Raw genomic sequence first — 14054 nt, 5'->3', positions numbered from 1 at the left:
CCCACAGCAGACACCTTGTGAGGTAGGTGGGGCTGAGAGAGTTCTGAGAGAACTGTGACTAGCCCAAGGTCACCCAGCAGGAATGTAGGATGGCGGGAACACATCTGGTTCACCAGATAAGCCTCTGCCACTCAGGTTGAGGAGTGGGGGAATCAAATCCGGTTCTCCAGATTAGAATCCACATTCTTAACCACGACACCACGCTGGCTCCATAGTGGCTATTCCTATCACCACCGTCCTATCACCACTACCCTAACCCCCAAGAGGCTTAAAACATTTCAGTGATGGCTGCATCACTATAGCATTATAACTGGACAGAAAGGTTGGGCGTGAATATCTAAAATAATGCTGTAGCAGTTACTGATTATTTTTATTGGTATTGGGGGGAGGGGGAGAGGCTGGGAGGGTCACGGAAAATAGTCCTGATGAAAGCCCCATGAAAATGCATACCTTCCATCCCACCTCTGGGAAAACACATACCTTCTGGCCTGCCCAGTGCGCAAACATTATCTTTCCCAGAGGGTCGTATCAAGCCAGGCTGAGGAAAGATTCGAAGAGAACTGGAAAACGCAGAAAAGAGGATTAGGGGAAGAGGTCAGGCGGACGCTCCCCCCAAAAGCCCACCCTTGTTTGGTTGTCGAATCAGAGTGGAAGCCACCTGGCGAGCAACTAAGTTCCTTTCTCCCAACAGCCTGGGGGCAATCTGTGACCACTGGATGATCAACATCTGTTGGTACCCTGGACAGTTCCCTCCCTGTCTCACCCCAAGTGAGGAGCAACCATGAGATGGAATAAAGACAGAAATTTGAAGCTGTGATGGAGTGATGGGGAACTGGGTAGAAAGATAGGATTGTGGGCTGCCTCTGCCAGTTTTTTGAGGAGCCTATTCAGCTTTTCTCAAGATAAGCCTGAGAGGATGGGGTGATATTATTGGAGGGGGTAGAACCTAGCATCCTGACTACAGGAAGTATATGATTAAGGTCTTCGGCATTTTTTCTGAATAGCAGTTCCATGACACTGTTTTGAAGAGAGGTGAAGCAAGGGGGGGGGGGGAGGATTATTTATCCTTTTCCTTCCATGTGTCATCTACAATTTAGAACGCCCCCCCCCCCCAAGCCACAGTTTTGCTGGGGAGGTGGAGCATCTAGGCGTCAAATGCAAAACTTGTTCCCAATTTTATATGTGTGCATGTGTGTGTGTGTATGTATATGTATATATAACTGTGTATATGTATATATATAACTGTGTATGTATGATGACTGTGTGTGTGTGTTTATATATATATAACTATATATATAACTATATATATATAACTATATATATAACTATATATATAACTATATATATAACTATATAACTATATAACTATATCTATCTATCTATCTATCTATCTATCTATCTATCTATCTATCTATCTATCTATCTATCTATCTATCTATCTATCTATCTATCTATCTATCTATCTATCTATCTATCTATCTATCTATCTATCTATCTATCTATCTATCTATCTATCTATCTATCTATCTATCTATCTAACTCTATAACTCTATAACTCTCTCTCTCTCTCTCTCTCTATATATATATATATATATATATATAACTATATAAATAACTATATATATAACTATATATATAACTATATATATAACTATAGTTATGTATATAACTATATATAACTATATATATAACTATATATATATAACTATATAAATATATAAATATATAACTATATATATAACTATATATATAACTATATATATAACTATATAACTATATATATAACTATTATTATTATTATTATTATTATTATTATTATTATTATTATTATTATTATTATTATTATTATTATTATTATTATTATTATTATTATTTATTTAATTTGTATACCGCCCGATCCCCGAAGGGGATATATAACTATATATATAACTATATAACACTATATATATATATATATATAACTATATAACTATATATAAACTGTACTGTTTCTGTAAGAAAAAGTTCTTTTTAGTCCCATGACAGTAGCCACTGATGGTGTAACGTGGTGTAGTGGTTAGAGCAGGTGGACTCTAATCTAGAGAACCGGGTTTGATTTCCCCCCTCCACATGAGTAATGGAGTCTTATCTGATGAGCCATATTTGTTTCCCCACTCCTACATTCCTGTTGGGTGACCTTGAGCTAGTCGCAGGTCTTTGGAAGTCTCTCCGCCCCACCTACCTCCAGAGGTGTCTGTTGTGGCGAGAAGAAGGGACAGGAATTTGTAAGCCCCTTTGAGTCTCCCTCCAGGAAAGAAAGTGGGGTATAAATCCAATCTCTTCTTCCTCTCTGTGAATCTCAATCTGTCCTTTTCGAAGCTGTTCATACTAGAGGCTATCTGTGAATTGATTGGCCGTAAATTCCTACCAACATGTTCAGTGACGGCCTCTAGCTAAGTGGTTTGAAAGGGGAGTTAGATAACCTTCCCTCTCTATGGACAAGCACTGCCCATTTCAAATGGTGTGTGTGTGGTGGTGGGGGGGACCAGGAGCAGAGGTTTTTTTTAAAAAACCCTTCTGTAGCAACCCTTCCCCAATCTTTAATGCTTCAGAGCTACGTACACAAGATATTCTAATAATGGATCTCTTGGATCACATCTTGCTTGAACTCTAGGGGAAAACATAACAACATATAAGATGCTGCGGCTGGATCAGGCTCATGGTCCATCTAATCCAGCATCTTGTTTTATGCAGCAACCAACCACTTTCCTGGAAGGCCAGCAAAGAAGTCATAGAGGCCAAGGGCTTCCCCTCGTGTTGCGTCCCAGCCCTGGTATTCAGTGATTTATTACCTATGAATGTGGAGTTTCCCTGTTGTAGTCCTGGCTAGTAGCCATGGATAGCTCTCTCCTCCACAAATCTTTTCATGTCATCTAGTACCCATCGCTAGATCCACTGGCAGTGAATTTTACTTGAGGTTTAGCCTGCTTCTTCCAATGGATTGCAATGTTTTGTATAATATGGCCCATTTCTAAACTCCTCTAGCTTTGGTAGAACTGTTTGGTCACATTAGTACAGCCACCTGGTGGGCCACCGCGAGCAGCAGAGTGCTGGACTAGATGGACTCTGGTCTGATCCAGCAGGCTAGTTCTTATGTTCTTATGTTCTTATGTCTTTATCTCTCTCTCTCTCTCTCTCTTCCTACTTCAAGCAGTCTCTTCATCATCGCATGAATAGCAGTGTACCACACGTCGCGCCCGCAAAGAACCATTTCGACGATCCCTTCTTCATCGTGGAAACCATCTGCATTTGCTGGTTCTCCTTTGAGCTCTTGGTACGCTTCCTGTCCAGTCCGAGCAAGCCGGCTTTCTTCAAGAACGTCATGAACATGATTGACTTCGTGGCGATCATCCCTTACTTTGTCACCCTGGGCACTGAAGTCGCTCGCCAGAAGGGGGTGTCCCAGCCTGCCATGTCCTTGGCCATCCTCAGAGTCATCCGGTTGGTGAGGGTCTTCCGAATCTTCAAGCTCTCCAGGCACTCCAAAGGCTTGCAGATCCTAGGGCAGACGCTCAAGGCCAGCATGAGGGAGCTCGGTTTGCTCATCTTCTTCCTCTTCATCGGCGTCATCCTCTTCTCAAGCGCCGCCTACTTTGCCGAAGCCGATCACGAGGGCACGTCCTTCACCAGCATCCCCGCCGCCTTCTGGTGGGCTGTGGTCAGCATGACAACTGTGGGATACGGCGACATGTACCCTGAGACTATGGGCGGCAAAATCGTGGGTTCCTTGTGCGCCATCGCTGGAGTCCTCACCATCTCCCTCCCGGTGCCTGTCATCGTCTCCAACTTCAGCTACTTCTACCATCGCGAGACGGAGTGTGAGGACCAAGGCCAATACACCCACATCACGATGTGCCCATACACCCCACAGCCGTCCCCGGCCGCCATCCGCGAGAAAGCTCATCTCAAGGAGAAACACCTCAAGGACGCTGTGGAGCATTCAGAACTTCTGGATGGCATGGTGCCCATGGGCAACTCAGAAGCACCCAACAAACGCCTTGTGACTGAAGTGTGACCACCCAGTCCAAGCACCCGACCCCCCCACGTCCTGCAAATAACCTTCCCTTCACCTCCGCGTCTTCAACTTTGTATAATAGGGTGGTAGATTAGCCAATACCAATTGGTCTCCTGTTGGGCCTAAAATCCTTGAAGAACAGCAATGGATTTGGAGAGAACATTTCCCATCAGGTTTTGAGAGGGAACTGAAGGGATGGCCATGTCTAAATTTGGGATGAGGTAATGGCACAGTGGGCTGCCCCTGGAGCAGACATGGCGGCGGGGGGGTGGGGGATGTGTGTGGAAACGGTGCCTCTGGTAGTCATGTGGACGCTGTTGCAAGGAGACAGTTGCGTAAACACACACGCTCTGCCGCTCTTCTCCTTCCGTGGTTGGTCTAGGGTGCCGTCAGTCCCCAGAAAGTATAGCCTCCTCTCCTTTTACTCCTTTCTCTGCCTGGTCACCCTCCACCCATCTGTGACTCAAAGCACCCTTGGCACGAAGGAGCCGCCATGAAATCACAGCTATGTGTTCTTGGGTTTCATCTGCTGGACCGCGCAATGGAACATACCCAGAGCAACCCAAGCCCCAAATAGCAAGAGTTGGGGAGGGGGGTGGTGGAATAGAAATGAGAATGCAAGGAGCCAACCATTCTGAAATCAGGGTATTGCGGGGAACACCGTCATTGCAGGGTATCTACATTTTTCAGATGAGGCCGGCTGTTGGAAAAGAGCCCTTGGTTTCCGTCTGCCCCATGAAACAGAACCCTTCCCATTAGTTCCTACAAACTGAGAGCTAATTCCTACCTTAGCAGGAATCCTCTCTGCTCATTAAATGGGGTAGGATAAGAACTCGCTACTCTCTCGAAGGCTACAACTCAGCTGGAATACTTATACGGCTTTTTTTATTTTTTGGACAGAACGGCTTATTTTTCTTCCCAGTTCCAAACCAGCCATTGGTTCCTCATGAAGAAACAGATGCTAAATATGTCTGTTTCTCTGGCCTCAGCTCTCCCGATCTACAGCGCAACCAGACCCGACCAAATCTCATGTCCCGTCAAATAGCCGGCCCCATCCTTGGGCGGGGCAAGGCGGCTCAGAACAGGTGGCAGATTTTTATTTTGTCTGGTATTACATACTGGACTGGGATACTATTTTTTGACTCGGGCAACGAAATGTCTCCAGCCAGAATCTCCTTATAGCTAACTCGACAGAATCTCCTTATAGCTCAGTCGAAGCTGACATAATTCTTCCTTTTCATCTCGACGCAGAAACAAACAAAACAAAAAAGCAAAACGTTCACTGTTTCGTTGCAGCCGTTTCCCACTGGGCATATAGGAGAGTGCGCTAGACGTGATCCTGGAAGAACTTTGTCTCCTGGGCCCAGAGAAGCCAAACTGATCCACTGCATCCCTCCATCTCACAGGTTCTTCAATACCTGCAGAACGGATTTGATGAGGGTCTCAGGAGCTCAACCCTGCGGAGACCCTAATATCAACGGTTGCCATTTTGCTGAAAGGGACAAGATGCATATTGTCTGAAAATACATGTGTTGCCCTTTTCAGACAAAAGGAAAACCGCACATTATTAGAAGGATTATGCCCAGCACTCTTTCCTTGCATATACCTGCCAGGCTTCCATTATGAATAGTGGAAGGGTAGGAGGGATAGAAAATCCATCAAATTCATAAACAGCTTTTAGAGAAGAGTTTGGATTTGTACCCCACCTTTCTCTCCTGTAAGGAGACTCAAAATGGCTTACAAGCTCCTTCCCTTCCTCTCCCCATAACAGACACTTTGTGAGGTAGGTGGGGCTGAGAGAGTTCAGAGAGAGCTGTGACTAGCCCAAGGTCACCCAGCAGGAATGTAGGAGTGCGGAAACACATCTGGTTCACCAGATCAGCCTCTGCCACAAAGGTGGAGGAGTGGGGAATCAAACCCAGTTCTCCAGATTAGAATCCACCTGCTCTTAACCACTACACCACGCTGGCTCTCTTTTAGAAGTCTCAGTACAAACCAGTGGTAACCAGAACAGGCGGGATTCTCCGGTTCCTTGAGGATAAAATCTGTGCTCTAAACATACACACACACACACACGCCATACAAAAAAAATCAGTCTGAACTCTCTGGAATTTAATCTCTGTAATCATGCTGAGTTATTTGTGAGGGGAAAGTGGATCTCCAAGTCTTAAACCAGCAATTATGATCAAACTGTGCCCTAGGCCTAGGGGGAGAAAGGCATCCCTTCTTGATCGTGATTTGCCAGCCACTTCATGTCTTAATTTATATAGTGTTAAGTGCCGTGGGTCTTAAGTCCTGGGTAGAGCCTGGCCCAAACGGAAGTTTACACTCAACCCATCGTGGCATTTTCTCTCGACATCGTTTACGTTCGCACAGAGAATCTGGAGCAAAAACACTTTAGAAACGGAGGGTAAATCCGCAGCTGCTTGAGAGTTTATGCAAGTTGTAAATGTACAGTTATGCATGCATTAGGAACCGGGTGAGCGACTATTTAAACCTGTGCCAGGAACAGAATCGTGTAGGCTTCCAATTCGCAGAGAAAGCAGGGATCCTGGTTCGAGATGAGCACACAACAGCAGTGTCACTGTCTTTGATCTTATTTGGCTTTCTTTAATGGGACTTTGTCATAGTGAGATAACTGGCAGGAAATGTGAAAGGTAACTATGCTGCGGTTTACTGTGGAGGTAGTCTGTAGGTGTGGCACGCCTGACTGTGTAATGGTTAAGGCATCAAAGTCCAACAAGAGTCCAGTTGCATTAGAACACAAGCAAGCACAAAAATTAAGATTGGCACCTGAATCATAAAGGCCTTTAGAAGAATGTGACACCCATAGCTGCAGGATAGGTTCTTTAAAAACTCTTGTCAGGAGAAATGATGGCAGGAAGAATAATAATTTGGATTTACACCCCCCTTTCTCTCCTGTAAGGAGATTCAAGGTGGCTTACAAGCTCCTTTCCCTTCCTCTCCCTACAACAGACACCTTGTGAGGTAGGTGGGGTTGGGAGAGTTCTGAGAGAACTGTGACTAGCCCAAGGTCACCCAGCAGGAATGTAGGAGTGCGGAAACACATCTGGCTCACCAGATAAGCCTCTGCCACTCAGGTGGAGGAGTGGGGAATCAAACCTGGTTCTCCAGATTTAGAGCCCACCTTCTCTTAACCATTACACCACGTTGGCAGTAGTGTAACATTCACGTCTGTACACAGCAAGATGTAATTTCTCCAGTTTATGTAGCGTGGACCTCTTTTGTCGACGATCCCTAATTGCAGGATAATTTGCAAAGTAAACTACCGCGTGGCTAACTCCATTCCTTGTAGTTAGTACTCCTACACACAGCAATTATCCAGCAATTACTTTTCTGCGGTTATCCAGGTATGGATAACTGTTGTGGAAATTGTTACAAGGAAGTGTGGATAGGCTTGTAGGACCTGTTTAAATATACACTGTGTACGGTAGGTGGTATCAGCTATAGGTTGCAGCCACTTGATAGATGGGATCCAACCAGATTTTCTGCCGGTGAGAAAAGAGAGACGGGATCCCATTTGACCATCCGTGGAAACTGCATCAGCGGAAGCCAAGTGGGACCAGGGCCATCTGGCTGGATCTCACTGAATATTTAGATTCAGCAGAAACGTATAACACAGTTCAGTTTTTCCTAGGCTCTGCTATTCAAACTGCAGATGGGAGAACCCCATATTTGAATCCTCTATTATTTAAAAAAATCCCTGCTCCCAGAAAGCTGGTCCATGTGGCAGAAGGATTCTCGACTAGCCTTCAGCTTGATGAGCTAGTTTTCTGTGTGCAGATGTGGGTTGTGCTTCCTAGCAAATATTGTCCAGGAAAAGGATCACATGGTTCTACTGCAGGTTTAGATTGGCTCTCACCTTATTTCCCCTTGACTTCCCCTCCCCTGCTTTTGAAGAAGTTGCCGGTGGTGATAATGCTCCTTGATGCCGTAATTCTCATACTCCATTGGTGTGCAGAATGGCTGGATTATCTCTTAGTAGCCAGGTTGAAAGATCCATCACATCTTGCAGCTAAAAGGGGGATGAATTTGGCTAAACCACTGCAGCATGTGGCTAAACCACTCTGTAATAGCAGATGATTCTATGTATATTAATGGCAATAAATAGGATTGCAATCATTTTTTTTTCCTGATAGAGTTTCTGTGTCTTTAATGGAGATGCAGTCATGGGGATGGCTGCAGCTGCTAGAGACTCAGGAACTCTGCCATGAAAACAGGGTGGACACTGTGTATATAGCGACCATGGGGCAACTGTACTATAGGGAACAATAAACAATAAACAGAGTAATTAAGAAGTACATGGCTTTCATCTGCCAGCTCCCTGTTAGTACCAATAAGGCCCCTTCTGCACATGCAGAATAATGCACTTTCAGCCCACTTTCAACGTACTTTGCAGCTGGATTTTACTGTGCAGAGAAGCAAAATCCACTTGCAAACAATTGTGAAAGTGGATTGAAAGCGTATTATTCTGCATGTGCGGAAGGGGCCTCAGTCTGCTTCCACAGAGAGGTTTGGTGCCACCTCGGCTTCCTTGTTGCTGACAGGCTTTTGTTTCTACCCTCATTCTATCTATCGCAACCTCTCCAATGCGTCACTTTCCCCCCCACAAATGGCTAAATGGACTTTTACAAATAGCTTCTTTTTACAAATGGATCATTGGCCAATGTTGCTTACTGATGCGTTTTTTTTCTGATCTAAAATTTGAATGCAATTAAGCTGTAGCAATATTCTGATTACCAATTTTTCAAAAGCTCTCCGACGTCTTCCTGTGGTGGGAGAGGGTGGCCCTGGGCGGGTGGGGTAAGGCCAGGGCAGGGAGAGTCAACACGTGGATCTTAACCCTTCAAAAGCCTGTGCATTCTCAGCGGCAACAGAAGGAGCCTTAGAAAACTATCTCCATGTGGAAGTCACCAGAGTCTGCAGCTCTGTACATACTGACATGGAAGTAAGCTACTGCCAAACCTCTTGAGATTTGGGTGTTGTGGGTTTTCTGGGTTGTACGGCAGTGTTCCAATAGCATTTTCTCCTGATGTTTCGCCTGCATCTGTGGCTACTATATTCAGAGGGTTTGTTGAGACTTGCTTCCAAGTAAACTGGGTGTCTTACACTGGTTAAACAATTTTAAAATATAGGCACTAGTTGAACATGAACGGTAACTTCAATGCAACTACTGTATAGCAAAGGAAGCATAAACAGTCCATCGAATCAACGCTGCCTGGTTAAAAATAAGCAGTAGCTATGGTGCATTACCAGGGAATAATATGTCTTTTTGGCAAAGAGTCTCCAGTTCTTAGCCACGCATGGTATCTTCCCCTTCGCATCTTGGAAAGGTGGCGGCTTCAATCGGACTCCCCATTCCCACACTGCTGACACCAACATTTATTTCAGTGACTCAGAACTTCTCCTGACAATGTCTGTACCCCATGCTAAGGATGTGCTAAGCTTTCTGTCTCCAACTGGGGCAGTTCCTTACAAGGAAGGATGAATACCAAGCAAGCAGACCTCAGACGCTGATGCTACTTATTTGTACTGATTATTCCACAGTTGCTCAGCGGAAACTCCACGGGCTCTAGCAGAAGAGAGCCTCAGTCTCAATTTGTCAAGGGGTTTCACCAGGAAATAAATCTTCCATCGACACAGGCAACGGACTTTGGCCCACCTTCTTCTGGACAAAAAGATCTCCACCTTCTGACCTTTGAGGCACTGTCAGTTGATCCGCCGAGCATGTTTTGAAAAACCTGTGCCGCTTCTCAGTTCAGCTACTCCTAAAGAGGTTACCCGTTGCTTTCTGTAAAGACGGTTCCAGAGAGCCGTATCAGTTTGAAAGCACTGCACAGGGGGCATCTTGATCAATATGGGAAGGGGACGTTTGCAGTACTGGCAAATATTGGGAGTGCCTCCCTGACGGATGCTGAATTACCTTCTTGGAAATATAGGGGGCCTCGGGCCTAGTCCTGAACAGAAACCCAAAAGGCAGTGGCATTTTCATGCGTGCTTCTGCTTGACGCCCAACCTGTCTTAACCGGACGCCACTGAATCCAGTGGAAATGGACCATGGGTCTCTGGGTGTCGAGCTTTGTTTACAGAATGATGCCTTTGCTTTATCCCGGAATGAACTGATTCCCTTCCCGTTATCTTGTATAACAGTTCCCCGCCCCACCCCAGCCATCTTGAATGTGATTGTGAAGAGAAAGAGATCTCGCCCTGTTTATTTATCTGAAATAAAGTACAAGACACTTGTTAATTTATCAAGAAGGGAAATGAGGATGAACCGGGTTTTTTTTTTGCATGGTTTAACCCCCCCTCCCAGCCCAAATGCAGATGGGGTTCTGTCAGTGGCGTACCTAGGCAAACTGGAGCCCTGGGCAAAACCTGAGTTTGATGCCCCCCCCCCCACAACAACAACAACCTTTATTAGGCATTGAAAGAATAAAAGAAAGAAAGAAAACAAGCATTGGCAGGAAGGGGGTGGATTTAAAAGGAGAATCTGAAGAAATGTTTAGGGTGTGCCTGCTGTCAGGGGTGCAATTATTAAGATAGCAGCACCAAAATTTCAGAGTATCTTCATGAGACCCAACTGATGATACCACCCAGGTTTGGTGAAGTTTGGTTCAGGGGGTCCAAAGTTATGGACCCTCAAAGGTGTAGCCCCCATCTCCTATTAGCTCCCATTGGAAACAATGGGGGATGGGGACACTCCCTATGGGGAGTCCATAATTTTGGATTCCCTGAACCAAACATCACCAAACATGGGTGATATCATTAGGATAGTCGCATGAAAAATCCCTGAAATTTTGGTGCCGCTAGCCTAAAAACTGCGACCCCTGCAGGCCAAAAACAGAAAAAACTCTGAAAATTCAAAAAAATCCCACCTGCATTTTTGGTGCCCCCCACAAGGTGGTGCCCTGGGCAACTGCCCACTTTGCCCAATGGGAGGAACGCCTCTGGGTTGTGTCCACAAAGCCCTGGAGGGTGACTGAGGTGAAGATACCTCAGAATGACCCATCCCCGGCTCTCTACACCTTTCCCTTGCCTTTACTTAGGGCACCGGGTCTCCTGGGTCCCTTTCTCAGAGGCCCGGTCATCTCGCTGCCCTGCTGAGATGGCAAGGTTTAAATATAGACTGCCAGAATATCGCAGATTCCAGCGAGGCCCCGGCACCGAAAATTGGCCGGACAAGCAAGACTTAGGGGGAACGGGATGCTTCTTTTAAAGGCATGGCTCCGGATGGGAGGACAGATGAGGGCGAGAACGCCCCCTAGAGGAATCAAATTGCCTGGCGTACTGGCATGGGGTTATCCAGGATGAAATCCTAATTATGAAGAGCGGAAGGCAGCCTTCAGTTAAATTCAGCAAGGCCTCTTGGCCAGCTCCCGGCCAGCTAATTGTCAATCATATATCTTCCATGTGAGGTAGCTGGATTAGTCTTGCGTTTGCCGACTGGCTAGGGGGAAAATTCCCTCTGTTCCGTTAACCGAGGTTTGATGATGAGGGGAAACGGGCCGGTTGAAACTCTGCAGAGTCCGGAGCGAAATCAGCTCACTTGACCATCGATGCGGCTCGAATCGGCATTCAAGGGATCGATTTAAAAGAAGAAGAAGAAGAAGAAGAAGAAGAAGAAGAAGAAGAAGAAGAAGAAGAAGAAGAAGAAGAAGAAGAACAACAACAACAACAACAACAACAACAACAACAACAACAACAAGAAGAAGAAGAGTTTTGGATTTATATCCCCCCTTTCTCTCCTGCAGGAGACTCAAAGGGGCTGACAAACTCCTTGCCCTTCCCCCCTCACAACAAACACCCTGTGAGGTAGGTGGGGCTGAGAGAGCTCCAAAGAGCTGTGACTAGCCCAAGGTCACCCAGCTGGCATGTGTGGGAGTGTACAGGCTAATCTGAATTTCCCAGATAAGCCTCCACAGCTCAGGCGGCAGAGCTGGGAATCAAACCCGGTTCCTCCAGATTAGATACACGAGCTCTTAACCTCCTACGCCACTGCTGCTCCTCATCTGTAGCAGCACCTTAAAGATTAACCAGTAAAAGCTTTTGTGAGTCAAAGCTCAATTCCACAGAGGCACTGGAATATAACTCAGGCTGAAGTTCCATAGGCAACCCCTATTTTGTTGAGCTGGGGGACACTACAGACCTGTTGGCAAGTTAAATCTATCTCCTCTAGGGTCTGGAAGGGGTCAAGACTACTCCTGTGGATGGTATTTGAGGTAAAGATTCCCCCCCGCCCCACCGGGATAGATAGCTGAGCTGTGGGTAGGTCCCCAAGAACCAGGTCACGGTGGGCATCGGTGGCTGTTCAGGGATGTCACCCCAGCCCACCCTACCCCCCCTCCACATGCTCAGTGCTAACTTTGAGGTTGGGGAATCACATGTGGTTCCCTGTCAGCTGAGGCCAAACTTGTGTTTCCTGCGTAAACAGCCTGCCTGTCCGGGTACCTAAAAATAGCGTGTCCTGGAACATGAGAGATGAAGCGGGGGGGGGGGGGGGATGGGGTTTACCTATGGCCAGCTGCGTTGGCTTTGAAATGGGAAAAGCCCAGAGTGGAAAGGAATGCCACTTAGCAGGAGGAGGCTATTCCTAATGACTCGAGAAACTTTGCCACTTAAGCAGGAGGGGGCTTGGGTCTCTGGGTTGCGCTCACTTGGAGAAGGGAGAAGAAGAAGAAGAGTTTGGATTTATATCCCCCCTTTCTCTCCTGCAGGAGACTCAAAGGGGCTTACAATCTCCTTGCCCTTCCCCCCTCACAAGAAACACCCTGTGAGGTGGGTGGGGCTGAGAGAGCTCCGAGAAGCTGTGACTAGCCCAAGGTCACCCAGCTGGCGTGTGTGGGAGCGTACAGGCTAATCTGAGGCCCTTTCCCCACTTACCTTAAGCCCCGCGCTACTCTCTGCAAGTAGCGCAGGGTCCCACTGCACTCCCCACGTAAGGGGCGGCAACAGCGCAGCCGCCCGGACGCTGCTGCTCTTGCGCCCGCTCAGCGCACGGCATCCCTGGCGCTGGCAAAAACGGCACAGAGCGCGGGGTTGTGGGGACGCCCAGATGCGCGCTAGGGATGCCGCGCGCTCAGAGCAGCGCGCAGCGACGGCGGCAGCAGGAGAAGTGGGGAAAGGCCCTGAATTCCCCAGATAAGCCTCCACAGCTCAGGCGGCAGAGCTGGGAATCAAACCAGGTTCCTCCAGATTAGATACAAGAGCTCTTAACCTCCTACGCCACTGCTGCTCAGGCTTCTGGCTGAGGTAGGATGGGTTTTTCCTGCCCTATACCCTCAAGGGTCTTGGGTTAGTCACAGTTCTCTTGGAACTCTCTCAGCCACACCTACCTCACCAGGTGTCTGTTGTGGGGAGAGGAAGGGAAAGGAGCTTGTAAGCCACCTAGAGTCTCCTTACAGGAGAGAGAGGTGGGGTATGAATCCTCCTCCTCCACCGCCTCTCCTCCTCCGCCTCCTCCTTCTCCTCCTCTCGTTCAAGCTAATACTAGTACAAGGGGAAATGTGGGGGGGGGGGGTGTCAAAGTACCAAGGGAATGTTGGGGTTCATCTTTCATACACTAGGGGTCACTGTTTGCAAAGGGAATAAGCAGCAGTACCAAACAGGTAGATTTAACTATGGGCACGCTGATAAGAATCAATATTAGTGTTAGCTGGTTGGAAATCCTCTCCAGGAAGGGAGACGTGAGCTACAGTTCCCTGTAGCTCTTCCATTTCTTACTTCATAAAACCAGTTGCTTCTTTCAAATCTGCTTAGGCAGTAAATTCAATCCTCCTTTTCACAAATCACAATGATTTTCTCCGTTCCCTTGCCTTCCAGCTGGGAACAAATAGGATTCTTGCGGCTCCTTATAGACAAACCAGTTTAGCTGTTGTGGGTTTTCTGGGCTGTGTGGCCATGGTCTGGTTTGTTCCTAATGTTTTGCCTGCATCTATGGCTGGCATCTTCAGAGGCATGTCACAGTAAGATGTGTTTCTCT

General features: G+C 46.9%; 1 protein-coding gene across 2 annotated transcripts in view; it reads left to right on the top strand.

Moving 5' to 3' along the window:
• The window catches only part of KCNA7 (potassium voltage-gated channel subfamily A member 7), a 31141-nt gene extending 25301 nt beyond the window's left edge, over positions 1–5840 (top strand). Inside the window, exon 2 of one of the 2 annotated variants that reach the window (XM_048518412.1) lies at positions 3194–5840. In XM_048518412.1, coding sequence (XP_048374369.1) covers positions 3194–4054 — 861 coding nt within the window. In that variant the 3' untranslated portion in view covers positions 4055–5840. Of the gene's footprint in view, positions 1–3190 lie in introns of both variants that reach the window. The other variant, XM_048518411.1, reaches the window with a different exon arrangement.
• The last annotated feature ends 8214 nt before the right edge of the window (positions 5841–14054 follow it).

This window comes from Sphaerodactylus townsendi, linkage group LG15 (assembly GCF_021028975.2).
Source record: "Sphaerodactylus townsendi isolate TG3544 linkage group LG15, MPM_Stown_v2.3, whole genome shotgun sequence".
NCBI lineage: Eukaryota > Metazoa > Chordata > Lepidosauria > Squamata > Sphaerodactylidae > Sphaerodactylus > Sphaerodactylus townsendi.
This window is presented reverse-complemented; position numbering and strand designations above follow the sequence as displayed.